The 27983-nt window shown below is 40.9% G+C and overlaps 1 protein-coding gene across 3 annotated transcripts; it reads right to left on the bottom strand.

Moving 5' to 3' along the window:
- Positions 1 to 15: 15 nt before the first annotated feature.
- On the bottom strand, positions 16 to 27776 carry rtn3 (reticulon 3). 3 transcript variants are annotated; one of them, XM_053416072.1, is made up of 9 exons: positions 27443 to 27776; positions 19017 to 19064; positions 12908 to 15463; positions 7887 to 8094; positions 6451 to 6589; positions 3975 to 4044; positions 3181 to 3227; positions 2198 to 2256; positions 16 to 2058 (listed from the first exon to the last, which is right to left on the bottom strand). In XM_053416072.1, exons 1-9 carry the CDS (start codon positions 27531 to 27533, stop codon positions 2010 to 2012), a joined length of 3267 nt encoding a protein of 1088 aa, XP_053272047.1. In that variant the 5' UTR covers positions 27534 to 27776; the 3' UTR covers positions 16 to 2009. The 3 variants fall into 3 exon arrangements, with proteins under 3 accessions (XP_053272047.1, XP_053272045.1, XP_053272046.1); XM_053416070.1 differs by lacking the exon at positions 12908 to 15463 and having other exon boundaries at positions 27443 to 27751; XM_053416071.1 differs by lacking the exons at positions 12908 to 15463; positions 19017 to 19064 and having other exon boundaries at positions 27443 to 27746.
- Positions 27777 to 27983: the final 207 nt, after the last annotated feature.

Genomic DNA, 27983 nt, shown 5'->3' with positions numbered 1-27983 from the left:
GAGCTGTAGCAGTAGCGCAGACATATGACTGTTTTTTTTATTTTTAGTTCAAAAACACCACTGAAACAATCACAAGTAATAATCATATTAAACAAAAGTCAGGGTCAAAAATATGATACAGCCTATATAAAGGGTGAGAATCTTTCCAGCTTATACTATGACATGCGCTTCATGGCAGTCAGAGAAAAAGAAAGTGATAAGCAGAGCTCTATAATAATATCCAGCTGCACTCACTCAATATCACTGCCCGGGTTTGTTACACCAACCCCTAAGCTCTAAAATGTCTCAAGCCGCCGCTGAGGCTAGTACGGAGTCTGAAATGTGTTATTTCAATAACATTAAATAAATCTTTCTGATATTTCAATTTTTATTTTCATATTGTGTAATTAGTATAGTAAACCTACCAATTACATTTGCTTTTGAATTTTGTTATTTATCACTAGAGTCAGAGTCTGCCTATCATATTCCAACTAACAATTTGTCTCCTGGCTCCTTAATGAATTTGTTTGAATATATGAGTAAATAAAATTCCAATTAAACATCAATTCAGGACCAGCCCACAGGGCAGCAATTGGCCAGACACTTGCAACATGTAAGCAAATTTGTGATTCAATATAAACTTGTAAATCTGAATTTCAAAGACAGATCATGTTTTTAAATCATTGAGTTAACCATGGCACTAGCTAAATGCAGATTTAACAAAGTTATTTGACAAAAATCTTTCCCAAGAGCTGTCAACCCTTTCTCATGGTCTTCAAGATCCGTGAAAAAAAAAGTAGCTCTGTGAAACCCTGTTAAGATTTAACACAATCCAGACTCCTTAATTGTGTAATTCATGAGTTCCGCTGTGAAACCATTTTGAGATAAAGGGGTGTGATAACACTTTTAAAGAGTATTTCATACCCTAAAAGCCCATCGGGAGTTTATTCTGAAAGAGCTTCAGTGTAAATGATGAAGCGCATTGACACTACAATAACTCTTACAATGCTGCTGTCAAGCTAGTAGGGAGTCAAAGCAGCCATTCTAACTCATATCAATAATAGTAATAAGTAGTGATAGGAAGAATCAAAATGTACAAGTGCATGTGAGATCAACACTTTGTGGCTTGAACGGGTGCGACGTAAAAGGAGTTAGGACTGCTGTGCAGGAACTGTCCTTTGATATAAAAAGCGAGGCTTACGTGTTCCACACAGCAGAGAGCCTGCAGTTGTCTTCAGGTGAATATATACAAACAGAACTGTTCCAGACTAGCATCTGATCAAGACGGTGAACTAGACCAAATTATCACAGCTGGCTGAGTGTTCCAAACCGTTTCTTTCACCCTGCTGATGATGGTTTCAAAAAGAAAAGTTCAGTGCATTGCGGAAACTGACATACAGAGGTGCCTGTAAGGTGAATGGAAACAAACCCAATAAATAGACCCATTAACTAGCTTCCAAATATGAACTCATATCATATCTAGTCCAAAAGATTGCTTTTATTTATTTTTCTCTTTTTTTTCTTCTTTATCGTTTGTGGCTTAAATTTTCTGTTGATGTTTGGGGAAATGTGCCGTTTTAAGGACAGACTTTAGCTTTTTTATTGATGAACGGCCGTCAAGCACCCCCTGCTCGCTGTACAAGATGGAATCAGGTCATATATTCAGTCTAGTTCACTCGACCCTGCCTCCATTCCCCTGTGGCACGCCCACAGACAGGCGGGAATCGCTGTGGGGTTACATCACTTCCTCGCTAGCGTTGCTCTTCCTGTCTGCACAGGCGCAGTTATTTTCTAATGCTTGCAAGTTAAGCTGCGCAGTAGTTTTACATTGAATATTGAGTAGCTCAGAGATTTTCTACCTAGCAAGGTTCAGTGCTGTAGGGTGGTGATGGTAGATGGAGTTGGGAGGGGCAGTTAGACTGGGGCCCTGGGTTAAGTGGAGAGGGGGCTGGGGGAAGTTAAGGGGGTTTAAGGTGGTGATGGAGATGAGGATGATGGTGATGTGGAGGTTTCGAATGGGCCGTAGGTGATCATTCAGTTTTGCTGCGCTTCATAGCTCCAGGAAGTTTCTCTTGCAACCTGGAGGAGAAAAAGAAACAGGCGTGAAATACAGAAACCGAATCAGGATGTACAAGCTGCTGATTGTAGGAGGATTACTGATACACACACACACCCCCCCCCCCCCCACACACACACACTGATAATTAGAATCACTTACTTGGCCATTGTGGTGTTGACTTGAGTACGTGCCACGTCAATGTACTGATCAATCTGGGTCTGGAAAGTAATAATGAGATAAGTATAAGTGAAAACATATAAATTTAAATCAAATTTAAAAAGGGAACATGGAAAACCTCCATTCAATTAGGGGTGTTGTGGCTCTTTTAGGCAAAGTGAAAGCTGAGCTAGGAAACACGACCACATTCTCCACGAGTGTTAGATAAGGGTGTGACCTCAGCCTCTCAACTCTGATGATGTCACTCTGTTGGCTTCATCAACCTGTGACCTCTAACCTTTACTGGTGGCAGTTTGAGTTTGGATCAGCTGGAGGATGCTGAGAAAATGTTGGAAACTAGTTGGAGGGAGTATCTTGCTCATGAGTGAAAGTGAGAGCATGAGATCAACCGGCGGACTGACGCAATGTTGGTAATAACTCGTGGCTGAGCATGAAGGAGAAGCCATTGATTTACCAGATAATCTTCAAGTAAAAATATCCTGAACATTGAAGGAATCCTAACTTAAAACTAAATGGCAATGACTGGTTTAACAATGAAGACAAAAGGTCTCAAAGGTGGGTGATGATGCACAACCTCAGCTCATACTTAATGGAACAGAACTGAGTATTAAATCATAAAAATGGAGTATGACTAAGAAGTTAAAATAACTCACTGACAAAGCAGCACCTTTTTTGGGGAATCATAAAATGTGGCTGATGATGAATGAAGAAAAGAAAAGAAAAAATGGTGATGCCGGCAGACATGTTGCATGACCTAACAGTGCAGTGAGGTCATACTCTGAGCAGCTGGACAAGGGATCCAGAAAGCCTTCAGTGTCTGAACAAGGCTGGAGTCATCCAGTGAGCTCCCTGCTGATTGCTATATTGTCATACCCAGGGGATAGTGGGGGACGTGGGCAGCTGACTGAGAGTCAGGCTTTCATCTGATATATTCACCATGACCTGGGTGGGAGGGTCAGTCTCACCTTGTTCTTCTCGTAGACTGGAGGCACAGCGAAGAGCAGGATGTCAGCTGGAGAGCAAAGGGAGACAAAGATGTGTTAATGTTTGATTCTAATGTTTCAATGGAAATCCATCTTCACATAAGACATAAAAACCCTGCTACGGTGCCGTCTGAAGTATGTTTTTACTCCTATATAAGCAACTTTGATAATTTCACAAAACAGCCCAATATTAACACAAACTTAAGTCTCCAAAATGACCCCAGAGTTTATTTTCACATCTATCAATATCCTTTAACTATCAGGCTTATTTAACAGGTTGATAAATATTTGTATTGATGGTATTAGCAGTATTTGTAATCGACTTATTAGTCGTTAAAAACATGATAATTTGCAAACATTTATGTAAACGTTTGTAATGGTTGAGGAAAGAGACAAGGTCAGCGACCTCAGAGAGAGCTTTGGTGTCCTCATGTGTGCAATCCATTATGGGATGGTTCACTGTGGTTATCTGGTCATCACCCCATATATACAGTAATCTACTGCCTATGATCTATCCAATCACTTGGACCATAAGAGCGAATGAGTATGGTGGCCTCACAACAATACCCAAGGTTATTATGGTCTCACAATGATATCTGCTAGTTTCCATATATCGTGAGGCCCTATTAGTTACAGGAGTTTACAGAAGTGATAACTTTAAACTTAGAAATATAAACTATTTTCGATGTGAGCATTTTATATAGGAAAAACTGAAACATGCACTTTTTCTACGGCATGGTGAATCTGGCATGTTTCCTGGTTCCCACGGTGCTTACCCAGGATCAGAATGGTGATTCCATTGAAAACAGCTCCTACGTAGGTCAGCAGCCACATGACCACAGCCAGCTGAGGAGAGGGGAGCAAACAAAGGAGCACACAGGGTGAAGTATTTCCAGGACACAACACATACTTCTTAGTTTTACTGATATCACACTGAAAATGATGAAATCATGTGGTAAATAACAGTGTAAAACTAATTTTGGGGCCTCATCCTCTTACTGGTGTAGAGGCAAAGCAAACTGTAAAGCTGAGTAACCAAAGCGAAGTAACATAACAGCATTGATTGGAGATTTCAAACTCATCAGATCCATCCATACATGTTCAATCTATGAGAGTGGACAGCACAAACACAGAAACTACTCTTGCATACATTTCCTCATTATTTATGCATGGAGCAAAGTGTCCATATCAGGACACCACAGAGTAAGCTGCTGTTCTTCAGAAACACTTGAAGTTTGCTTAAGAGCCGCTCGACTCTCCACAACACTGCTGGGAAATTTTGAGAGGCCTGTTGAAACTAAAACTGAAATGTTGAAACATGCAGCTACTGTTCAGTGGAGAAAGCTTCATGATTTGGGGTTTTGTTCTTCCGGGTTTGGATAGTTCATTAATATGGAAGAATTATTATTCCTTAGAGTATAATGTCAGGCATGCTGTGTCCCAACTGAAGATCAATAGTTAATGAAACAGCAGGACAATCACCCTTAAAAGTAAATCTACTACAAAATAAGTTCAAACCACAGTCATTTAGTATCACCTCTTATGCAGGTGGTTGCAGTCAGGAAGGGAAAGACTTGAGTGGGGAACAGTTTCCAATATGTGGTCTAACAAACCCCAAAAAACAGCACCTTTGATACGGTTTGGAGGAAATTCTCTATGATAAATTCCCTCTGGCAGCACTGAATAAGGCTCAGTAAGGATGGTGTCAGCTATCAGAGGTATCAGAGACTGGAAGCAAACAGGTGAGTAAGTCAAAAAGAGTGAAACTATCATCCCTGCAGCCAGATGTCGTCCTCTGGTCCACACGTCAGTGACCTTGGCCGAGCCATTTGTCCCATAAGAAGACGGAATGGAGGTTGGTTTTGAAAATAAGTAGCTGTACACAGAGCTGGTAACTGCATGCAAAGCAGCAGCAGAGCGGAGGGCAATCATCTAATCCTATTGAAGTCGGCTGTAGAGGCGTCAATGGAACACCCACTCAACGTTTCCTGAAGTTTCTCGGAATTACCAGCCATGGTTCCAGAAGGTTTTTACAGACAGTAGGAAGAAAGAGTTATGAATCCTAGGGTCAGTCACATTGAGCAAATGTCACTATTGCCTAAATCCACCAAATGGATTTTGATCAGTAGGGACAGGCGTAGAAAGCTAACAAATCAAAAACTATCTGGCAAGCGTGTAGTGTATTAAATTGAACTAAAACAAAAATCTGAACACATCCATGACTGTGACAGTCAAACAGGTCGGAACATCTCCTTCAAATAACATAAACATTCTTGTGCAGGTAACAACATGTGTTCAGGTAAGCTACAGAAGGGACTGAGGCTGACATTTGATGGTAATCATTTTACATTTGCACTTTGATCTACAAGTGATTAGATATGTATTACATCATAGCTTCAACCTGCTCCCACTAGCAAAGACCAACCTCAAACTGCTGGTGCAACAAAAAGATTGATAACTTTACTTTGCTCCATTTTTGTTGACCTTGTAGCATTAGATACGTTTTTTCCTCTTAGAGAGAAGACGGCTTCGGAGTCGACGGTGAACAGTGATTCGCACGGCAGATAGTGTGTTGCGCTCTCCACGCTCTTCCCCCTCCTCCCCTCGTGTCTCCTCCTGTGAGTACTCTGCCGCTGACTTCTCCACGGTAGCACTGGGCTTGAAGTTAGCTCCTGCTACAGCTCCTGCTACGGCTACAACGAAACTGCTGTAGGAAGTCGCGCTCGCGCAAGAGACCGGGAGGTTTTGTTCTCATAAGGTGCGGGACTAGAACGATTGTTTTTATTCGAATGAATTCTTAATGACGAATAATCGAATATTCATTACCAACCCTAATTATCATGCTTCTTTTTTCTATTAAATTCGAGTTTTGATGTCATTGAATTTGCTACTCAAATGGTGTAAAAGGAGATTTCTTTGACGTCATGTCACGGAGTCCAGTTATTAGATGTGTGTTTCCTGACAGCTGGATAAACAGTGTGATGTCATTGCGAGTTATGACATAGTTGTATTGTTCTCATAAACTCACAACTGCTGGGGTTTCTTTTAACAATACAGATCTGGGTCTGACTATTAACTGACTGACTCGCCCCTCATGTTGAGTGACTACTGAACTAATCGGAGTTAAAAAAAGAATTCTCCCAGGAGAGGAGTATATTTGAGCAGAGTGGCAATAGATACCTGGTAACATACATTATAAGTCATTTAAATGATCATAGTAAAGGATGACAGCGGGCAGCTGCGGCTGCTCACCTTTAGGGAGTCCACAAGGTCCTCGACCAGAAAGAGGCGGCTCATCTGCTTTAGGGCTCGGTTGATGTAGGTCAGACTGGAGTCCACGTGCTTGCGGAAGGTCTCTGGGGGGATGCTGACATCCTTATCCATCAGCGTCCTGCAGAGAGGGAGGAGGAGGGGAAGGTGAGCACAAAATTAGGCTAAGTGAAAGTGCAGCAGAGAAACGTGCATAACCAGCCTGTGGTAAAAATAAATAATCAAAGTGGAAACCATAACATTTCCTTTCAGAATTATAATTTGTACCACTTGGCACAAATTAACGATAAAAAGCTAAAAGGAGGTTAATAGGGCTGCTGATCAAGACCAATGGCTCATTGATTACTTAGTCATATAAAGAAATATCTTGTTTTCAAGACTCACTTTCTGGCAGGTATTTCTTTCTCTTCTGTGACACTTACTAAATTTCACACATGATTTCCTCTCGCTGCTTCTTTACCATTATCGATTGTTCGCTGTTAAATTGCCATCTATAAAACTTGATATTGAAACAGATATTTCACATTAAAAACCTTTCGTAAGCTTGGTGCAACTTTAATTTTAAATAGATGCAAACAATCAAGTTTCACGGACAGTAGATTAACAGCCATTAGAAAAAAACGTTATAAAGTAGGAGCAACTTTAAATAATAAGTAGATATCAACAATTTTCATTGAAGCAGAAACTGTAAAATAACTGTTCATTATTTATCATGTGAGCGATCACTGCGCAGATAACTCCAGCTTCCATTTTTTTTGTTACAGCTCTTATTTAATACTGCCAGTACCTCAACACGGGCTGTTATTTGACCATTTATGGTAAATACATTCCATGTAACTGGAAAAGGGTGCTGAGTGTATCTTTGTGATGTGACATCTTTGGTTCGTGTTCTGGAAACTTAAGATGGGCATTTCCCTCAATTTATGAATATAATGTTGGGTTAATAGGTTAATTGAATTTGTACCGTGGACGTATCATGTGTTTTCCATAATAATACATCATGTTCCATTCTGTAATTCTCTGTATGAGATGGTTTAAATGTTCAGATGAAATATGAACATTTAAAATACCTTTAGAGAGGAGGTACGGTATGAACTTTATGAAGCCTTCCTCTGGGCATTTAAGTGGCTTATGTTTATCGCTATCAATCTTTCATGCTCTTTTTTTATTCCATGCAGTGGAAATTGTGTTTTCAAAAACTATTTCAAAAACAGAGTTAATTGTATCATTACTGCTAGAAGGATCACATGGAGTCTCACCTGATCATCAAATGATCCGTTTCAGTGGCAACATAAGAATTATGAGTGAAATGCCAATTCAAACCAATTCAATCAAAGCTCCCAGACAACAAGTGAGAAAAGGTCATATTCAAAAGACAGCAGTATTGATGGCAACTTTCTTTTTCTACTTGGTCTTACTTGAAGGGGTGTCCATCGCTAGACTTCTGCACGGCCTGGACCACTGACTTGTAGATGCGGAAGGTGATGGTGACACAGAGCAGGGCCAGTAGCAGGTAGGAAGCCACGCTGATGACACTGAAGGCTGCCAGGGACAGCAGCATCAGCATGGACAGTCCGAACACCACGCCCGACTTCTTGGGGTCTCGCCAGTGGATCAGATCCTTCACTGTGGAGGTGAAGAGGAGGTTAGACTGGTGTTTGTTTGACAGGCCTACACTGAAATATCATGAAACCTGTTTTTTAAAAAAAGATAAACTACAAGCACATCCAAATCTTCTCAATGTAATGATTTAGATGGAGCATATTAGAATTTTAAAGCGGTTTGATGGATCACATTTGATAAAAAAACAAATTCGAATTACCTCTATTCCTAGGATGATCAATATTAAGTTACTGTCTTTGATAAATGTATGCAAAACACTTTATGTAGCTATTTCCTATTAAACAGGACAATGAAGGAGAGATTTTGCCATCAAATAGTTGAAAGGTTTGTTAATGTTGTGTTCCACTGATGGAAGCATTATGCATAAAAAAAAAAACATAAGAGAGAGTATGACATGTCTCCATGGAATTAGAGTTGCTAAATTTATCATGATTATTACTAAACATGGAGCGGGTTTAGATTTGACATCAACCTAAACAGGAGCAAATCAGTAAACACTAAATTATTGACCTTGTTGAAAAAAAGTCTACTAGGCCTACTACACTGCAGTTCTGGGCCAGTAAAATGTCAAATGTATATGCGCAATAAATATCCTTGGGTGTCTGTGGCCAAGAATAACAGAGAGGCACATAGCTGTAGATGCCAGCTTTGTGTTTGCATGCATGTCCTGTGAGAAGTTCTGCGTGCAGAAGTAATAGCCTCTATACAAGGCAGTTATGTAATGGTGGGCTGTCACTCCTTCCCCCTGCGTAGGGAAAATGGGGGTATTTAAAAAAGCCTTGTGTCAAATTGGTGGAGAGGCCACGTGGGCTGATGCCTCAGGGACGGTTCAGGCCTCTGTGCTGCAGCTAGTTTAATGGGAACACACGTTATAAAGGACCCACCGACACACCACAGAAAAATGAAAATCTATTGGACAATTCCGAACAGCTGTATCGTGTTATTCCTTAGCTAAATCTTGCAATATCTTTTGTGATACAAAATACAAATTATGTGTTTTTTTGCACTTACTGTAAATACAAAAAGACAGAATTTATTAAAGTTTGCCTAGCTAAGTAAAAGACACCTCCCCTATATAAATATCAAAAGTCAAATAGATCAATGAATAACATTGACTCAAGAGTACCTCCTTTCATTGTCTTTCTGTGGTCAAGTTAAAATGATGTGCCCACTCACTTTTGATCAACTGACTCCTCAGAATTTTGTATAAAGGAACCGGAGTTGTTTCTTCACTGTCTATAATTACTGAATTTTCATTTTGTAACTTTTATAATTTTAATTAAGAGTTATACTGAGTTTGTTCTGAACCAATTCAGAAATACAGCTCAATTGCTTCTCGAATGAGTGTGCTAAAAGTTTCTGAATCACAAGAGACACTTGTCAAGTGGGATGCAGATAAGACAAACAGTTTGCAAGATATGCAATCCAAATACAGACTAACATACAGGTAATATAAATAGGACAAGTACAATTAATCTCTTCAATTGCAGTGTAGTTCAGAATGCCTTAACTTGGGTACCGTGGCGACCGTCTCCTCTCAGGCCGGTGGTTGTGAGTGCAGCTTTAAGAGAGGCACACAACACAGCGAAAGCAGGCCGAGAGAGAGAGAGAGACAGGGTGAGAGAAAGAGGGACACGAGAGGAGATCTTGAACAAGGGGCATCAAGTTCCAGCTGCCTCCATGTGGGTGCCCGCAGCAAAGCATGCTGGGAGAACGAACACATCCCTGCAGTGCAAGGTGAGAAAACCCCACTCATTGGTGCTGTCAGATTGAAACATTACGTCAACTTTGTTTCCAGCTCAACCACAGAGCAGTTGAATGTCAACCCAGAAAATATGCGGAAATTGTAAATCCGCCTACTATGTACCAAAATGTGTACAAGGTCAGGAATCCAGAGGTCATGAGACCAAAGTTGCTACGCTAAAAAAGCAATTGTAGGTAGCACAGACTTATAATGAGCTGCATTACTACAAACTGTTCAGCAGGAGTTACAAGCTGTAAGATTACGTCAAGTAACAAGTAAGCCTGTTCAAACCTTGCTCTTTTTTTTCACTTTACAAACCCAAATATAAGCTTTGACTAAAAACCAGATAACAGCCGCAACAAAAAAAATGTTTACCGGTTCATGTCAGGCAGCTTAATGGGAGTCGAATACCAAACACTGGCAGGTTCAATTCGATGTGCTTTTCCTCCACTTAATCAGAAATGGCCTAAATTCCACTAATCTTTGAAGCACTGACAACAAGTCAGTGATTAGTAAGTCAACAAAGAAAAGTCAGAATGCCTTCAGCTTAAAACGATGGGGATTTCACAAACAGAATGTTGTAGTGGATGTTTTAAAAGGTGCTACTTTGGTCAGAAAATAATCAGTAAGCGTCCTGCATGACGAGCAGCAAACCAACAGAAATGAACACACCTTGTACCCCGCCTAATATCCTACTGAGGAGCAGCACTGCAGTGAAGCATTAAAATAGAACAAGCTCATGGCTAGAGGGCAGGAGACGAAAACGCATGCCCCTCTATTGAGTGCACATCAAACAGAGCTCATCAGTTTGAGTAAATATTCTAAAGATTTTGTGCATTGTTAAGAGGCTTCACAGAACAATGAATATGACCGATTTTGATACTTAAAGGTCTGATACATAACATTTTATGCTTTTTTAGCATACCTTTGTGGCAGCACTAGCACTCTGCACTGTTGTTTGCCAGGCCAGATCCAAGTTAACATATTCAACACAGATGGAGACGTATCACTGAATGTGTTAGGATTACTGTCTGCATACCAACCTCTGGGTCTGTATGTGTGTGGAATGAAGATCATGTTTGCAGAATGGGGAGGGTACTGCCGGGCTGGCAGGAGTTGTTACTCCTGAAATATAACACCCTTTAAGAGTCTATGTCTAAGCAGTTTTGTTAATGAGGCCTTATCCACCAAAAAAAGACATTTGATTCCTTTCCCTTTGCCAGTAAAACAGTTTGACTTCTGCTGAGTCACAATGATGTCACAAAGCTGCCCAAAACCAAGGTTTGTAAGCGAACGAGAACAGAATAGACGACGGACTAGGCTACAGTAGTTTATATCTTTACTTCAAAAAACAACAGTGACTGAAAGATGTTCGAGCAGTTGCTGAGATGGCAAATATTCTGAGAAGTTACAGATGGTACAACAGCACTTCATTGTTTCCATTATATTGCTGTTAATTTGAGTTATTTGACCTGAAAATAAAGCACGCCCTTTCTCGCCGAAGAAAAAATAGCAGTGGTGTCAGTGGGTTTTTCTTTGTTCAGTGTGAAAGGGGCTTAACACATTCCAGGATTCTGACCTTCACAACTTGAAGTGAAGAGTATATACAAAAATGATTAGAGTGGTTTAAATCAGCTCTCACGTCTATAGTGAAAAAGAGTGGAAGCATTATCAAAAGGTTTTTCTAGATCACTTTTATTTTGTTGCGTTTAATCTTTATTTAACCAGGAAGTCCCTTATAAATAAATTCTCTTGTTTAAGGGAGATTACTTTTGCATCACTTGGTTTATGAACCATGTCTTTTAATCACCAAGTGTACTGTGGACAGTTGCACAAAGACAGAAACCTGACACTGAGGATTGACTGTAACACATGACTTCCAAGGTTCTTGCAAGCCAACACCAGGCCACCATATTGAATCCCCCACCCACTCTTTCTATGGACCCCTGCCCAGCTGTAACGGACAGAGGGCAGAAGAGGGTCATAGGCTTAAAATGAATGGGAATCCCTGGACCATAAGCTGCCTTAGTGTCAATATAGCACACTACCCTTTGCTTTGATTGCTATAATCACTGTGACAACTGCACTGTCTTCAGCATCCTGACCAATACGACTATGATTTTCAAGAGGAATATTTGTGTGTATTGCAGGCCCCTTAGGTGCAAATGCAAATAAAAACTTTACACAGTATTATCTGACATATAACTGAGGATATGCAATATCACATCCAATGATATAATTTCTATCATAAACTTTGAAAAGCTATTCAGCATTACAAGCTTAAAAGGTGGATGAGCTGTATCTAGTATTCCTTGATGTATCAGGCATTAATACATTCTGACACAAGCACACCGGATCTAGCTACGTAAGTGCTCCATTTCACTTCATTTTGGCATTCAATGCTGAACATGTTCCATCATGTTGTAATAAAATTTGCCCTAATAGCAAATATGGGCTGCGTTAAACTGCGCTGAAATGTCCTCACTGAAGCTTCAAAAGAACTAAATTCTCCAATTTTGCTACAACTTCTAGGTGGTTTGGACAAATGACAGAATGAGTATCTTCTAAACTCTGTAGGGAGTTGTCAAACATCTGTAGATGTTGTCAAAAAGGCACGATATATAAGTCTTTCACACACACATTTTTCCCCCCATTCTACACATAACTATACGTCCCTGTTAAGGTACGGTGTATTTAAATGTAAGCCATTATTAGATTAAACATTTATGACTTTTGTACTTACGATGCATCTTAACTATATATCAATTATAAAAATGGATGATGTGATGGCTCCCAAAATTGGTTGTTTGAAGCATACTAAGGCCTACACTTCAGGCTACACTAGGTCAAAAGTAGAGAATGGTAAACAAAAATAAAAATAAATCCTGTGATCATCAGGTAGCTATTTTTTTCTTCTTGGCTAAAAACATTTCTACACAAATACAATATATGAAAAAATTAAATCATCTTGAAAAGGAGCAGGCAGTTACAAGGTGCAAGTGAGGAAAGGGATCCTATCGCGGTCACTGCATCAGCTTAGAAGGCCTACTGCCCTAAAAGAAGGGGCGTTACCTGATAAGTGGGTTAGTATCGCTGTCAAGACATGCTCAGCAAGATGATAGGCTTCAGCTACCCATTCATCAATGGCTTCCACCTCTTTGGAGTATGTGCTGTCCATTGCATGTTCACTTTTGGAACACGGAGGGGTAGGAACTGATGTATCGGAAGACTGTTCTATAACAGTAGCATTGGAATTAGCTTTTTCCTCGTCAGGAACCTTAGACTGAAGAGATGCCAACTCATCCTCCTCTTGACTGCTGCCCAGCTCTTTGAGAGCACTGATGGTAAGTTCTTCTTGTGCAAGATCCATCACCATGGTTGGTGGGGACTGGGAGATAGACCAACCAGTTTCAGAGAACTTGGACTCGGAGAGAACACTTTGTTGCTGGTTGTCAGGTTCTTCATCCTGCCTAGATTTCAGGCACTCTCTCATGAACTCCACAAAGCTATCTGTACGCTCCAAAACTGTGCTGTCGGGGTCAATGCTCTCTGGGATCTGTGTTGCCTCTGGTTCGAGGACACCTGGTTTCATGTCATGCTGGAGAGAGTTTCCATTTGCAATATTATCTGAAACATCATCCGTGGTCGTTATCTTATTGAAATCTGGCTCATTGGTGCTGCTTATTGTCCCACAATAATTCAGTGAGGTGAAGCCATCCAGAGTTTGAGAGTCCTGTTTGTTCTCCAGAACATCACTTTGTGCAGGGCTTGAATTCAGTGTTTGAATGTGGATTTTAGAAGGATCAGTAAGAAACTGCTCATCCACAGGTGAGGATCGATCATAATCATAATCAAAAGACTCTCTGTCATATATCTCATCTTGAATTAAGCTGGTGTTAGAGTGGGAAGCTACTTCAACGCAAATCTCTTTTACAGCTGTGTTGCTACTCAAATCCAATTCGGATTGGATGGAAGGAACGGATTCCTTGGATGCAAGATTTGTGCTGCAAGATTTAACAAGCATATCGTGTGCTTCATCTGACCATTCGTCATCATTGTCTGGGAAGTCAACTTCTTCTTTTGGGACTATGAAAGCTAAGGGTTCATCATTTACTTTATTAAAAGTACTCTGTGACTTAGGGAAATGTGCTTGGGAAAAGTCTGATTCGGAGTCCTTTGAAACAGTTGGATCGGGTGGGGCCTCTGGCACAGATTTAGGTTCCTGATGGTACGCTTCTGGAAGAGATTTAAGAATCTTGTGTTTAGGACTGTATTCAACATCAGAGTCCACAGGTGAGGATGGAGGAGAGTAGCCTTCGATGAATTCAGTTTCTAAGGGGCGTGTCTTGGTTTGTTCATTTTCACTGTACTCTGGTTCTGGGGTTTTGGGAGTTTCTCTAGTTGAATCTTTCACAACTTCATAATCCTCATCTTCATCTACTTCAAGCTCCATTTCCATCTCCTCTTCACTGTAATTTGGCTCATCTGTCTCAATAACATTGATTGTTGGAACCTGCATTAACTTCCGCTCTGATTTTGGTGGAGGGGTCTGCTTTTCCTCAGTGGGGAGAGAAGGGGCTGTCGAGGCAGGGGCAGTGGTGGGATCATTTGAAAATGCTGGATCAGAAGATGCAATGGTAACAGATGCAGGGACGATGACACCATCTTCAATGACGGTATCATCCGAGTCTCCTGAGCTGTCTGCTTCACTTGCTTCTGGTCGCTCCAGATCTCTGTTCCAAGTGGTTTTCTTTTCATGCAAAACATTCTGTTTAGCATTCGGGTCAATGGGTGGGGAGTCAGGGGGAGATGGGGATTCAAAGCCTGCAGGAGGAGAAGGTGATGCGGGAAGCTCTGAATCAAGATTTGCTTGAACCTGGATGGCTGATTTTTCCTGTTGATCCCACATGTAGGCTGTTGGCAAAAAACTAAGGTCAAACGCTGGCTCCTCCTCTTGCTTATGTGCATCACTTAGCTCATCCTTCAGTCCTGAAGTTACAATAGGAGAATCCATGAAAGCATCGGGGACACCAGCAAAGTTAGCAGGAGCATCGGGTAAAACTATGTCAGTCTCCTCCTTCTCTTTGGATGTAACAGTTTTGGAAACCAGGGTATCTTTGATTAGATCTACAGCATCAAGGTCTGGCACAGGTGGTAAATGAGCCTTCATCCACACTTCTGTTTCTTCAAATTCAGTCACTTGTCTTAAATCTCCAAGTACTTCAAAAGGAGATTCCGGTGACTCCTTATCAACAGGCCTTCCTTTTTTCTGGTTAGTTGGATCTATTATCTCAGTGGGAGATTTTGGAGTATCATCGGGAGATTTTTGGGCCTCATTGGGAGATTTCTGTATGTCAGTGGGAGACTTTTCATAGTGGCGATCTCTGAAGTGAGAGAAACCTCCTTCATTTCTAAAGTCGGGTTCCTTCTTTTTGGCAGCAAGAGCTTCCAGTGCCTTTATTCGCTCAGAAACTGGAGACGTCTTTATTGGTGAGTCCGGCTGTCCATCTGGTGGCCCTGCTTCACTCGCATAGTGACCAGGTGTGAATGAGCCAGGTTGAGAAGGAAAGCGAAGGGATGTCGCTACACCTTCACAGGGCTTTTCAGAGCCCAGGACAACTCTTTTGTCTGCATCGGCATGCATGAAGAATCAAAGCGAAGAGGGAAAAGGAGGGAAGGTCATACAAATCACAGTCACTAAAATCGTATGCACTTCTACTATTCAGCGAGACATAATTGTTGCAGCCCAAGCAATCATGCATTGCATTATGATAATGTAAGGCAGATTCATGAAATAGATGGGATCTTCACTTTTTGCATGCTGCTGTAAAGTAATCCACAAAGCTACCATCAAGAAGCACTTATCATGGTATCTTAATTTATTGGATGATCAAATGAAGCAGCAAAAGAAATAAAAACTCACTGACCGAGAGTTCTTGTTAATTACCATGTGTGGCTATGGCCACTGCTCAACAGTTGCAACCTGTATATCAAGTGTGTATAACTTACTATGAACTTGCAGGTCTGACGGCAGTTTCTTTATGATAGTGATTATTTGATTTGATTATTTAATTTAATGTAATTCATTAATAAATTTTCCCGATTTTATCAAGTTTGAAAAAGTTGATTTGACCACCCTTCTCTTTAGAGACATAGCTACAATTATTTTGGCACTTTTATGTGATGTGCAATATCCTCAAGTCTGCATTCTTATAGAACACTGTAGACTCCAGTCCGTTGGGACAAATCTGTGTCTAACCCTTGTCAAGAGGAATGTCAGCCTATATTGGTTGACCCAGGAAACCCTACTAATCTTAAATATAATGTTGTAAAAAAACGAAATTATTCGATGGGCTATAAAAATGTTTACTTCTGTCTTCTAAAACAAGGAGTGAATACCTTTATCTGGATGTTCATTAGTTTTTTTAAAGTAATACTTGACCAGTGGATCCCCTTCCATTTCACAACTATTTGCATTCAATATATCCAGACCAGCTCCTGACCTTCACAAACACACATTCAGGCACATTCCATCAAATAAAATGTTGAATGAATGCCAACGAGACAAAATTACATCAACTCTTTTAACACTTTCTTGAAGGACAGACTGAGCAAACCACATCTCCTCAGTGCATTCTGTATACTTCAGCAAAAAGTGGCCAGACAACAAATTGTCACTACTCTCTAACACAGATACGTACAAGAGTTCTGATTAAAGAGAGGCTGTACATTTCACTATAAATTAAATGCAGACCTGCACACATATACACACCCAACCCAGAATTTACTGTCAGTTCATTTAAGGGCTAAACCATCAGGAAATGGTTCAGTCTAATGATTGGATGGCCAATAAACCTGCCAGCCAATAGCTGAGATTAAAATGTCTGTGTCTAAAAAAATGCAGTTTTATTCAAATACATTTCAAACACAACATTAAAGAAAATGATGAATGTCAAAAACGTATACCCAAAACTAAAGAGTTGCACTCACTTTTTTGGCCAGTTACTTGATGTATTGGTCAGTTACTTGATACATAATTAGTGTTGGATAACTGTCCATTATAAAATCAACAAAAACATGGAATAATCTGATGGCAAAATTGTGAAACATATCAATCAATCAATCAAATTTTATTTGTATAGCCCGTATTCACAAATTACAATTCATCTCATAGGGCTTTAACAGGGTGTGACATCCTCTGTCCTTAACCCTCAGCAAGAGTAAGGAAAAACTACTAAAAACCCTTTTAACAGGGTAAAAATACGTAGAAACCTCAGAGAGAGCCACATGTGAGGGATCCCTCTCCCAGGACGAACATATGCCAAGAGTTAGATAATACTGCTGCTCCTGTGCACATTATGAGGTAATTTAAACACTATTTACTCACAAAGCTGAGTAGGATTTTACCCCCCAACCCCCCCCCCCCCATAGTGGCAGCCACATAGTTCCAAAATATTTTCTATGCAACTGTTCCAACAATCACATGATCCTTTTCAGCACCAATGATCTCCCACTTCAAACACCCATCACAATACATAAACACACAACCTCCACCTACAAATGACGAATAGAGATTGGCTGATTTTGTCTAGAATTGTTTTACTTTAAGTGTTAGAATATTAAGCATGTCTGCACAATACCATGATCTCTACCCTTCCCTGATCATGTATAGACAGACTTTTAGACTAGTGCCCAACTGACTGGTCAACTTTATCTTGGATAGCACTGCCTCCTGCCCTACACCACAATACGATGCCTTGTTCAAACTAGGTCACATGAATGGACCTTCAATCTTGCCAACAGTGCTGGAGTCCTTTAGCTCTGTAAACAAATTCTCAAATGTACGATCTCCTAATTTAGGCCTATGAGGTTTGCTAAGTCTGATGTATGTTATCTGCAGTAACTGGAGTTTTTCGATTATGTATGTGGCCTGGCTATCGTGATGTGCTCGTAATAGGTCGAGATTCACAGACTTATTTTTTATGTGTGGAACTGTTAAATTTGATTAAAATACATTGTGGCCCATTGATGCTATTCTAATTTAACAAGCAATAATTTCACAGTATTGGCTACCATTTAGTCCCACGCAAGCCTAGACAAACTAATGAAAGAAAACCTACTTTTGAATGCTTGAAGCAAGGATATGAGACATGCACAAAGCCTAGAAAGCTAAAAGCAGATTGTGTGGTGGAGGGCGAGTGAACAGCCACAGGAAATGCTAGGCCCAGGCCACTGGGCGGTGGATGGTATCTCCAGTGCCACTCATCTTCTGGGACCTGGTTGCTAAGAGGGCTGACAGAGGGTAGCTTGGATACTAGGCCAGGAAGAAGGTAGCACCATCCCCTCGGGACATCAACCTGATCCATTTTTAGGTTTCTGCTCTTGTGTGCACAATGTGAACTTGAACTTCTCCGCTTTCTTAAAATAAGGTGGCAATCTTGGGATTATCTTGAACCGACAGTGAGGGCTGCTGACCTAAATAATGCTCGTTAGCAGGCGGAGCCGGCTGAAATGGATCAAATTGCTAACAGCTGCAGAGGCAACGTTTTACAGGTTTAATTCTTGGCATCTGTAAAGATCCTGGAGATCAGCAAGAATAAGCTGCAGTGACTTCTAAATCAGAGTTATAGGGGTTTCCCTGTAGACAGCTAGGGATATTTGCCAATTTGATAGATCATTCCAAGGCAACCGAGGCACATTATTCAAAATGTACCATGTGTGTAAATATCTGTAAACACTCTGCTGTTTCAGCTCCTGCAGCCATTAGAATAATCTAAAAATAGCATTGTGAAGCATGACCTGGCAGCAGGGGTGGGGGTGGAGAAGAAAATTACCAATGCCATATGTAATTTAAAATAGGAGGTATGCTGCCCTGCTAACAAACAATTAGTCCAGCAACTGAGGGTCAGCAGTGTCTGAACCAGATGGGTGGTACATGAGGAGGAAGGACCGGTAAAGACTGGTCGAGCTAGGAAAGGAGCTAGAGTTAGAGCTGGAGTTCATCCTGTTGCTGGTTTCTTTGCAGGTCCTTTTTATTTTTTATTGTTAAATAAAAATAGACTGATACAAGCAGGAGAGGGGCACTTGAAAGAGGGATGAAGTAGCGCATAGCAGCAGGCCAGCGTGAGAGTAAAGGATAGAGGAAGAACAGGCTAGCAGCGTAAGAGAACCATACACTTGCCTTGAGGAGACTGAATGAGAGATACAGGCGAAGAGGAAAGAAAGGAATCTGAAAAAATAAAAGGACAGAAGAATGATCATCCTAGAAGAAGAAAAATAACTCCTATCCACTGCAACCATGGAAATAAAGGCATTCAAATAAGAGGTTAACTTATCCAGCCTTAACAACTCTATTTTTACGTAGAAGTTAACAGATGCCCATGCACTCGATCTCATTGTTAACTTCACTTAAAGTACACCAACTTTAATACATGCACTTATATTTGCTATGAAGGTAAGACCAAGAAGACCTTATCCTTAAGAAGCAGGCAAAAGCATTTCTCACTTTGCTCCAACAGTTTAACTACAACTACTACAAAAAGACCATAATTTGTTCTTCAGTACCTCTTACAAAGATCTAGTTTGTTCTAAAGAAAGAAGCAGGGCACAACCAGTTTATGTAAAGTACAATCCAAGAAGTATGTGGGCAGTCTTACTCAACACACCTGTCCACATACTTTTGGTCTGGGGCTGTTTGGGCGAGGCCTCTAAATTCCCCAGTGAGGAAAATCTTAATGCTACAACAAACAATGATAACTTAAACTAGTATGCGTTTGATTATCCTTTCGGGTCAAGGAAAAGAAGAGACTGGTTTCTCCAGTTTGTTGTACTATTACATATCGTTTAGCTCACGCCTTTATCCAAAGAATGACTGGTATGCATGGAGCACTGACCTCAACCCCATCAAGCACCTTTAGAACAAAAATAGATTGCCAATCAGACCATATAGCACTACAGCAGTGGACATCACTAATGTTCTTGCAAAATCCTTACAAAGTGTCTCTAAAAGCGTGGGGAGAGTCTGTGTTAAGAGGGCTGCACCTCACACACAGATCTACCACCACGAATAGCAGCCTCCTGGAGGATCATGGTTATGTCAACACCTCTTAAACAAAGTTTCTATGAAAAATTAGTATAATTAGTTGAAAGTACGAATGTATCAAACTGCATTAATTTCAGTTTAGTTCAACTGATTGTATACATGTAAAACTGCTCAGATTGTACTTCTGTTCTTGTAGCTGTACATCCTTTTAACGTTTCATGTTTGTAAATCCTACATCAGCCTCTGTCAGGGATAAGAGGAAGTGACACTTCATACTACAGTGTTTTAGTTTATAAATGTATCACATTTGCTACATTTACACCTGGTGTCCACACTAGTCTGGAGTCTGAGTCCCAGAAATGAAGCCTTTAGGAAATAATGACGTAGACAACAGCGCTTGCTTCTTGAATCGTTCTTATCAGTCAATGACTCAACTACTAGGAGTGAATGCAAGGCATTGCTAAGTTACTTTCAGCGACAGTTCCACCTCGTACCTGCTCTTACTTTTCACAATTGCTGTTTGTAGTTTGTGGCTTGTTCTGCAAGTAAGCAACCAGCTGCAGAGTGGAACATTCCTTCTGTTTCAGCAGGCAGGTACATGACAAGAGTATGTGAATGGTCCCATGATAATGCATTTTCAGGTGTGTTAGTGTGGATTAGGATTATTTGTGATCTGTAGCTAACACGCTAGTCTGGAGGGAGATCATTTTAAACATATTAATGTGAAGCTAGTCTGGGTCATGATTTAGACCGCTCTTTCCTTCTCATTCATTTTGAAAGGGAGAAGTGAGCAGATGCAGCTGGGGGGCCATCCAAAATGACTGCATCATGCAGCAAAGTAATTGAATATGGTTGAACTTTTGCTGCAGTGTGCATGCAACCCTGTTCGTCCTGCCTGGCTTCTCAGATAGTATTTCGCTTTCTCACTGGTACATGGACAGCACACCCTCACACAAGCCGCCCCTTGCCTTGTTTAAAAGGCATGACTTACGTCTGTCTGGATGTTCACTGAAGATGTGGGAAAGTTCAGGTTTACTCAGGGAGGTGTGGCATCTCCCTTCCAATCATTTAAAGTTGAGTTGGTACAGGCCGAGCAGGTTGGGGTTGCTGTGCCCTTGCAGTGCAACATTCCTTCTGTCAGAATCATACAGCTGATACTCTCTCAACACACCACACCTTCACTTTTTAAGCATAGTACCATGTGATAGTTAACAAGAAACCTTTGACATTAGATATGGATATGAAACAGCCTTTTTTTAACCATCCAAAAAAAATATTATTTTTATATATTAACATAGGTCAAAATAAGCATAATATGAGCATAACATTATATATAGCAAAATATGGAAATAACAATTATATGAATAGGTCTTTTTAAAATACACTATGCGCTCTGTTGAAATCTGACTAATGTCAAGCTGTGAAAAAAACCAACATGCACCAACATACTGATCCAAAGATGACATAACCCGAGTTTTCAACACAGCAGAAGAGAGTAGAAGATTAATTTATATATATCACTACATTTGCTGCTAATGGAGCATGGGGTAATGTCAGCCGTTGCAAAACTGCATTCTGCAATGGAGGAAAATTGATTATTGGTGGGGAACCACCCTGTTCTCTAGGTGTCAAGACAGCTTGTGGTGATAAGAGCTGATGCCAGCGTAAACATGTGGTCTCCTCAGCAGATTTAATACATGACGCCCTGCCTCTGCCTGATGCACCAGCCATCGCCTGAGTCCTGCGGAGGATTTGTTTCTATTGTGAACTGTGCAGAGAACCTCCTGCTACGTTGTTCATGTTGTAAAGACAAACTGCGGAGATGGTCCGGACCAAAGCTGCTTACATGAAGGACGTTCACTGGATATCTTCAGATGGCTCGTAGTTCTGCTCTCACATACAAAAGTTGCATATGGAACAACAATCATTGTCAGCATAGACTTAATTGAAGTGCAACCGCAGTTATGAACTTGCTGCAGCATTTTAGAAAAAGAGAGAGATCTGGAATCGAGAGTGAAAATGCATCATAGGCAAATTCCGTTATCAGAAACAGACTGGAGCAGATAAAATGTAACTGTTAACTTTTATAGGGCAACAACAAATAGAAAATCTACTTTCAAAGATCACCAACCAAATGTAAGAGATGGCCGCTACGAGTGTTTTTTGGGGGGGAACTGAGACCAGTTTAATAACTTAACTTTTGGTGTCTATATACCTCCCACTACAGTGAGAGAGCTGGGAGACCGGAGGGATCAGTTCTTTCTCTATTTTGTTTGAAGTTAAATACAATTACTTCATATAGTGGAGTAGTAAAAAACTAAGCTCCTGTTGGAATCAACAAGATCACGATTGGCTGTTGCTTGGGGAAATTTGAATTAAGTTGTGCCAATTGAGCTCAGGGCCGTAGAGCCAGGTCTCGTTCACAGTGAATAGCAGCTGTTGCTGTCCCAGCTTTTTGTGTGAATGGCCCATTAAGACTGCCTTCATGCAGTCAGTCTATACTCCAAATAACAGCTCCTCAGCGTTTAAAGCTAACATTTGCAGATGGGAATTGAAGTCACCTTTAACAATTTGCATGGAGTTTATTTCTTATCCTTATTCAAAAGCGTGGTCGTTCACTTTGAGAGCATTGCTTCTTCATTTCATGTCCACATTTTGGAACGCTTTCACTCGAAACCCTGCTTGAACAACGATTTGCTCTGTTCCTGCTGAAAACGGTGTGTCTACATTCATTTCCTGTGCTTTACTTCTCCTCATAGTCAGGCTGCCTCTGTTTACGCCAACTTTACTCTCGCTCTGGGACTTTTTGTAAAAATGATCCCGTCAAAATTCCACAGTCAACAGAATGCTATGCTTGTTTTACTTCTGACAGCGTCCCTTACAGGTGACTACTGTTTAACCAGATTCAGAGGATCACTGGCCAGATTTGATCATGGGATCCATGGGAGTATGATGATAAGATTGCTTTCAGGTGTTGATTATGCTATGATTAATTATTCAAACTCCATGGCTAGGCAACAAATAATAAAATGGATGACGACGTTTTCCAACTTACAAAATGTCAGGGTTTATAAATGGGAAAAGTAGACAGTAGAAGTTTTACTTAACATCTCTTTTAGTACAGAAAGTGTTAATTACTGATAAAACTGAGGAAATTCTTAAATCATAACAAATATCATTCCACATTACCCAAATCTGAGAGGGGACATCTTGGAGACACATGATGTGGTCAGCTGGCCTGATTTAGACCTCAACTATCTTCATGTCACGTTGACTCATGAATCTATCCTGACTGACGCGGTGGCAGAGAAGATAAAAGTTTACAGAGATTATAGCAATTGTCCTGTCATGTGGTACTAAGTAAGCAATGAGTGAGTATCAGTATACAGTCATATGAACTGCCAGCGGGTGCTCCCCTGCTGTGTCGTAACATCGACTTTTCCTGGGTTTCTACAGACGTAAGAGGCCAGGGGGATAAAGTGAATTTGCATTCACACTAGCACCTCTGAAGAAAATACTAGAGTAACTGCAGAGTTCAGGGCATGTAGAGGGAGAGTAGAGGTTTGGCGAGTGCACAGGCCTGAGAGTGAAAAGGAGTCAAACTGAAGTTCAGGACATTTGTACAGCATCTGAGTGCAGACACAGTTTATAGGAGTTAATTTTTACTCTGCACATGAAATGAAGACAAAATGCTCTCAAGATGAAAGATCACACTCTTGAGCAAAGATAGGAAAGACAGGCCATAACTTTGGTTAGGGGCTTCCAACGCTTTTGTCTTATTTGAAGTGATGGTTCAGGTTGGGTCTAAGGCTGTGCTTGCCATTTCTGCCCTGGCTGAAGCTATCCTACCCAACCCTGAGGGCTATCTGATTGCCTCGCTGACCTCTGTGATATAGTCTGCTCCAGCAGGGAGAAGAGGGAGGGGGGTCGACTTGGAAAGGCAAGCGGAGAGAGGGGGAGGCTGAAAGAACTCAGTGTTCTTTGAAGGGTCGCTTGTAAGTTTCACCTTCAAGTGCTTTATAGTGAGCACCCATCTTAATTTGTAAATCAAGATCCTTTAGGCTTGGTGAAATTAGTTCATTTAACAACCCGGATGGTAATGATAGGAGAATCGTAAAAAAAAAAAATATTCGCATCAATGCATTGGACCAACTTTTTCCAGCCTGTCTACAGCTTTAGGTGGAATCTGTGTGTTTATTAATATATCTGTGCATTTCTCACTTACTGGAGCCTCACCAACTACAACAATTAAAGTCATGTTCCCTCATTAAAACGACGGTAAGGTATACAAAACTGAGGGATATAACACTGTTCTACTGCTTTCTTCTCTGAACACTGAACATTAACAGAATGTAACTTGGGGTTTGATGCCTAAAAATAAAGGTTAGTCTGACTATATTAAGAAACATGACAACAGAGACCGTTGTTACATAAGTTATAAAACAGTGAGCTCAGACTTAATGTTGAGTGAGAGAGTGCGACTAGTTTGATATGTTGAAAGTATGGACAAAAAAAAAAACATTGTTTCTGATTGTGAAATTACATTTAATGCTGCAGCGAATGAATTAGTTCCATGGCCAAGTTCCTCTGAAAATGTGCTGCAATGTAGTTTGTGAAATTAGGTCCTCATCATGAAGTGTGCCACTTCCTTTGTGACTAGTGTCACTCATCAGCGTGCGAGTCAAGTGAAATGGGACTCATCTGTGGTAAGAAGCTGCAAAGGGCGGAGCAGGTCTTCTTATATGTGTGACGTCCAAAGACTAAGAGATGAACCTTGTATCTATAGATAGATTTCTATGATAAACACAATCACTATAAGGAGCAAAACTACATCTTTAACGTGACAATCATTCAGGGACGTATACAGTACATTCTCTGGGTCAATCGATACTTTCTTTTCGAGGGTGACACTGGTACTGAACATTACTGATCAAGGAGAGGGATAGAAATTTGGGGAATTAAATCTGTACATTTGTAGTTTTTAAATCTTGGTAACAAAATTGTGAATGAAAAACCAAGACACAAACTACTGCTACATAAAGCCGAAATCCACTGTGGTGTACAGGTCTTTTTTTATGTTTTAGTCCACACCATTTATATCAATGAAGGTAGGCTAAATAACATGCACGTCTGTATAACTCAATAAAGCTTAACAGAACCACACATTAAATCCTAAGATCACAACACACCTCTAACACAATTTCACTGAAAGCTTAACATTTGAACCTTCATTAAGAGGATTTATTGCAAGAATTTGGCACACTAGACCGCATTAGTTTAGTTAGGTGTTCCTAATAAACTGACAAATGTATATTTGCAATTATCATTCGTAAAGGCTACAAAGTACCTGCCTGGAATTTATTGGTTAATTATGGTGCAATTCTCACCTGGAAAAAGCAAATATGAATTGAAATAATGATATATGATCTTTAATTCACAGTAACAGTATCATCATATGTTACAATCGGGGCTTTCCCAACATTGGGAGAAGAACAAAAGCATTTCTGTGCAGCAGCTAAACTGAATATATTCTTCCATCTCTTTGAAGCCTAGGTTTTACAAAAAATTTAAGTTGTCACTAATGGACAGATTACTGGCTGTTTGTAGCATTATTAGGTTGCTAGGCTAGTGACTGTTGGAATCCGTCTCCAGTGAGTCAGAGTGAATCAGCCATAAAACTGTTTGGTTGGTCCAGTTTAACCTGCAGTAGTTTCTGAAGGCCGCAAGTTCTGCTCCTACAGAGGAAATGAATACTTGGGGAGTGGAAACGAGTTCTTAGCATCTCCTTACATCTTTCCGGCAGATATCGACCAGGGACTAAATCCGTCACAGACGATGAGCTAAGACTGAAATGTGACAAATGTTAGAGAAAATGAAGATGTGAGAGCGAGGAGAGCATGGTAATTGAATATTGTAACGATAATATAAATTATAATACTGTGATGATGATAATGGTCTAAAATTATGTGAGGATTTTTTTCAAAATGGTCAATGGCCTAGCCATTTAACTATTAGCCATGAAGCTACATCCACACTACATATACAGACAGTCGTCAACGGATATCTTGCTAGTTTTTTACATCCACCCCTCAGTTAACCTGGCAAAAGTGTGTGACATCATCAACTCTGTAATATCGAGACACCAGAATGTTCAGAAACCAATCTCAAGAAACATGCTTTTCTGACTATAAGATAATTTTGTGATCATATCATAAATCACATGATCACTACACAGATGAATGCACTGGGATGATGTTTGTATCCCAGTGGATTCCTAGTGGACTCGTGTCTAATTTTCCTGTCCCCACCTTAGCGATAATAATTTCGAAACCAGGTTCAAACTCCCTAGAGCATAATGTGCCACACCCTGCCACACTCAGCTGACGCCCCCAAACACATGTGCCATAATTCCTTAAACCTTTTAATCCTTTTCATGAACTGAACATGGCTTCCAAGGGTTTTCAAATGGCTCTTGTGTGGTGGCTGATTGAGCCATGGAGTCCAATCAGATAGCTTAAATCTAAACACACACGCACGCGTGCACACACAGACACAGACACGCACAGATGGCCAAACTGCCACTCCCTGTCAATATGGTCCTTTGTTTTGATTAGGCTCGTCTAGCCTGTAACTTGACAAACTGCATAAACTACATCAGGGAACATGATGGGTTATGAGAGAGAAATGAATGACGGCGGGGAAGCTTATGATGCTCCTGATGCTTTGTTCGGTTACTATTATGAAGACGACACAAAAAAAAGGGGGCAATGCGCCTTTAAGAGGTCCTCCCTTCACTGGCAGTTGCCCAGTAACAATGCATCTGCAGTGCAGCGCCGCGCCGATGACGCTTTGTCACACCAGAGGGCCACTGTCAAAACTGTCATTTTTAGGATCCTGCGCGTAAAAACACACACAACTCGACTAGCACGTGAAAACTCGTCGGCGATATGAGCGGTGGCTGGGACACGCTTCAATCCGGCTGAGACGAAAAGCGTGTGAACGGCACGTATTTTGGATACATGTCCACAGCAGCCTCATTATTGGAGCAGCGTTAACGCCGCTCATTAGCAAACGATACCAGCCCCACAATCCATGGCCGAATGTATTGTTGAGTAGCGTGTCTCACCTCATGCTCCGACGCATCGGCCACTGACTGTGCCGTTCGCCTGTTAGCAAGGCGACATGGTCGAATTTGACAGGTTCATTAAAAGGGGGTTTGCTTTGGCGTTAGAGCCACATGCAGGGGGGGGGGGGGGCAGATCCCAGAGACACACCGTTAAAGAGCATGATCGGTAGCCGTGTGTCCGGATATGTTCGCTACCACAGGTGTTTCTCTTAATAGCCGAAACTATGTAAAATAACCACGCACGGGCCGACAACAGACAAAACGAGAACAATTATTCATTAACCACATTTATATCTATGGAGCTAACCTGATAACATGCCTGTAAGTAAACACGAAGCATATATATATATGTGGTTGAGCAGCGATTAATGTCAAAAACGTTACGTTGCTATTAGCATTGACACTTAGCTTGCTAACGTAACGTCAGGCTATTTCTTACCGGACAGCTTAGACTCTTTGGCAGCGGAATTTTGCCCATCGGCAAGCCCTTGCGACGATGTTATCTGGGCGGACTGAGTCATCGGATCCATTTTGCTGTGGTTTTAGAGACAAATGACTGTCGTCGCTGTTCGGATGGTTGGACTGTCCCTCGAAGGTGTTATACGTCGTCTGACTTTCCTCAAAAATTCCCTAGGAGCGGGACTCGGGTGTTCACCTTGATCAGCGGCTGAGCACTGGGGAGAAAGACAGCGATGGTTGGAAACAAGGCGGACTGACGAGGAGGAGGAGGGCGGAAAACATGTCGGGCTGAGACGCCTTCAGAGTCTCCGCTGGGCCTCCGAAATCTCACCTTCGACCAGTCCAGACGGACTTTGCTCAAGCGCATACACATAAAAACACAAGTTATTCTTATTTAACACAACTATATTTTGTATGTATCCCTGTAACTTTAGTATCAGCTAAATCAAATTATGTTGTAAAAGAATGTCTCATTTGTATCTGAAGTTCAAACATTGTGGGGAAATATCCGACAGCAATTG

This window comes from Pleuronectes platessa, chromosome 23, assembly GCF_947347685.1.
Source record: "Pleuronectes platessa chromosome 23, fPlePla1.1, whole genome shotgun sequence".
NCBI lineage: Eukaryota > Metazoa > Chordata > Actinopteri > Pleuronectiformes > Pleuronectidae > Pleuronectes > Pleuronectes platessa.
The sequence above is the reverse complement of the archived record's forward strand: the minus strand, read 5'-3'. Positions and strand labels throughout refer to the sequence as shown.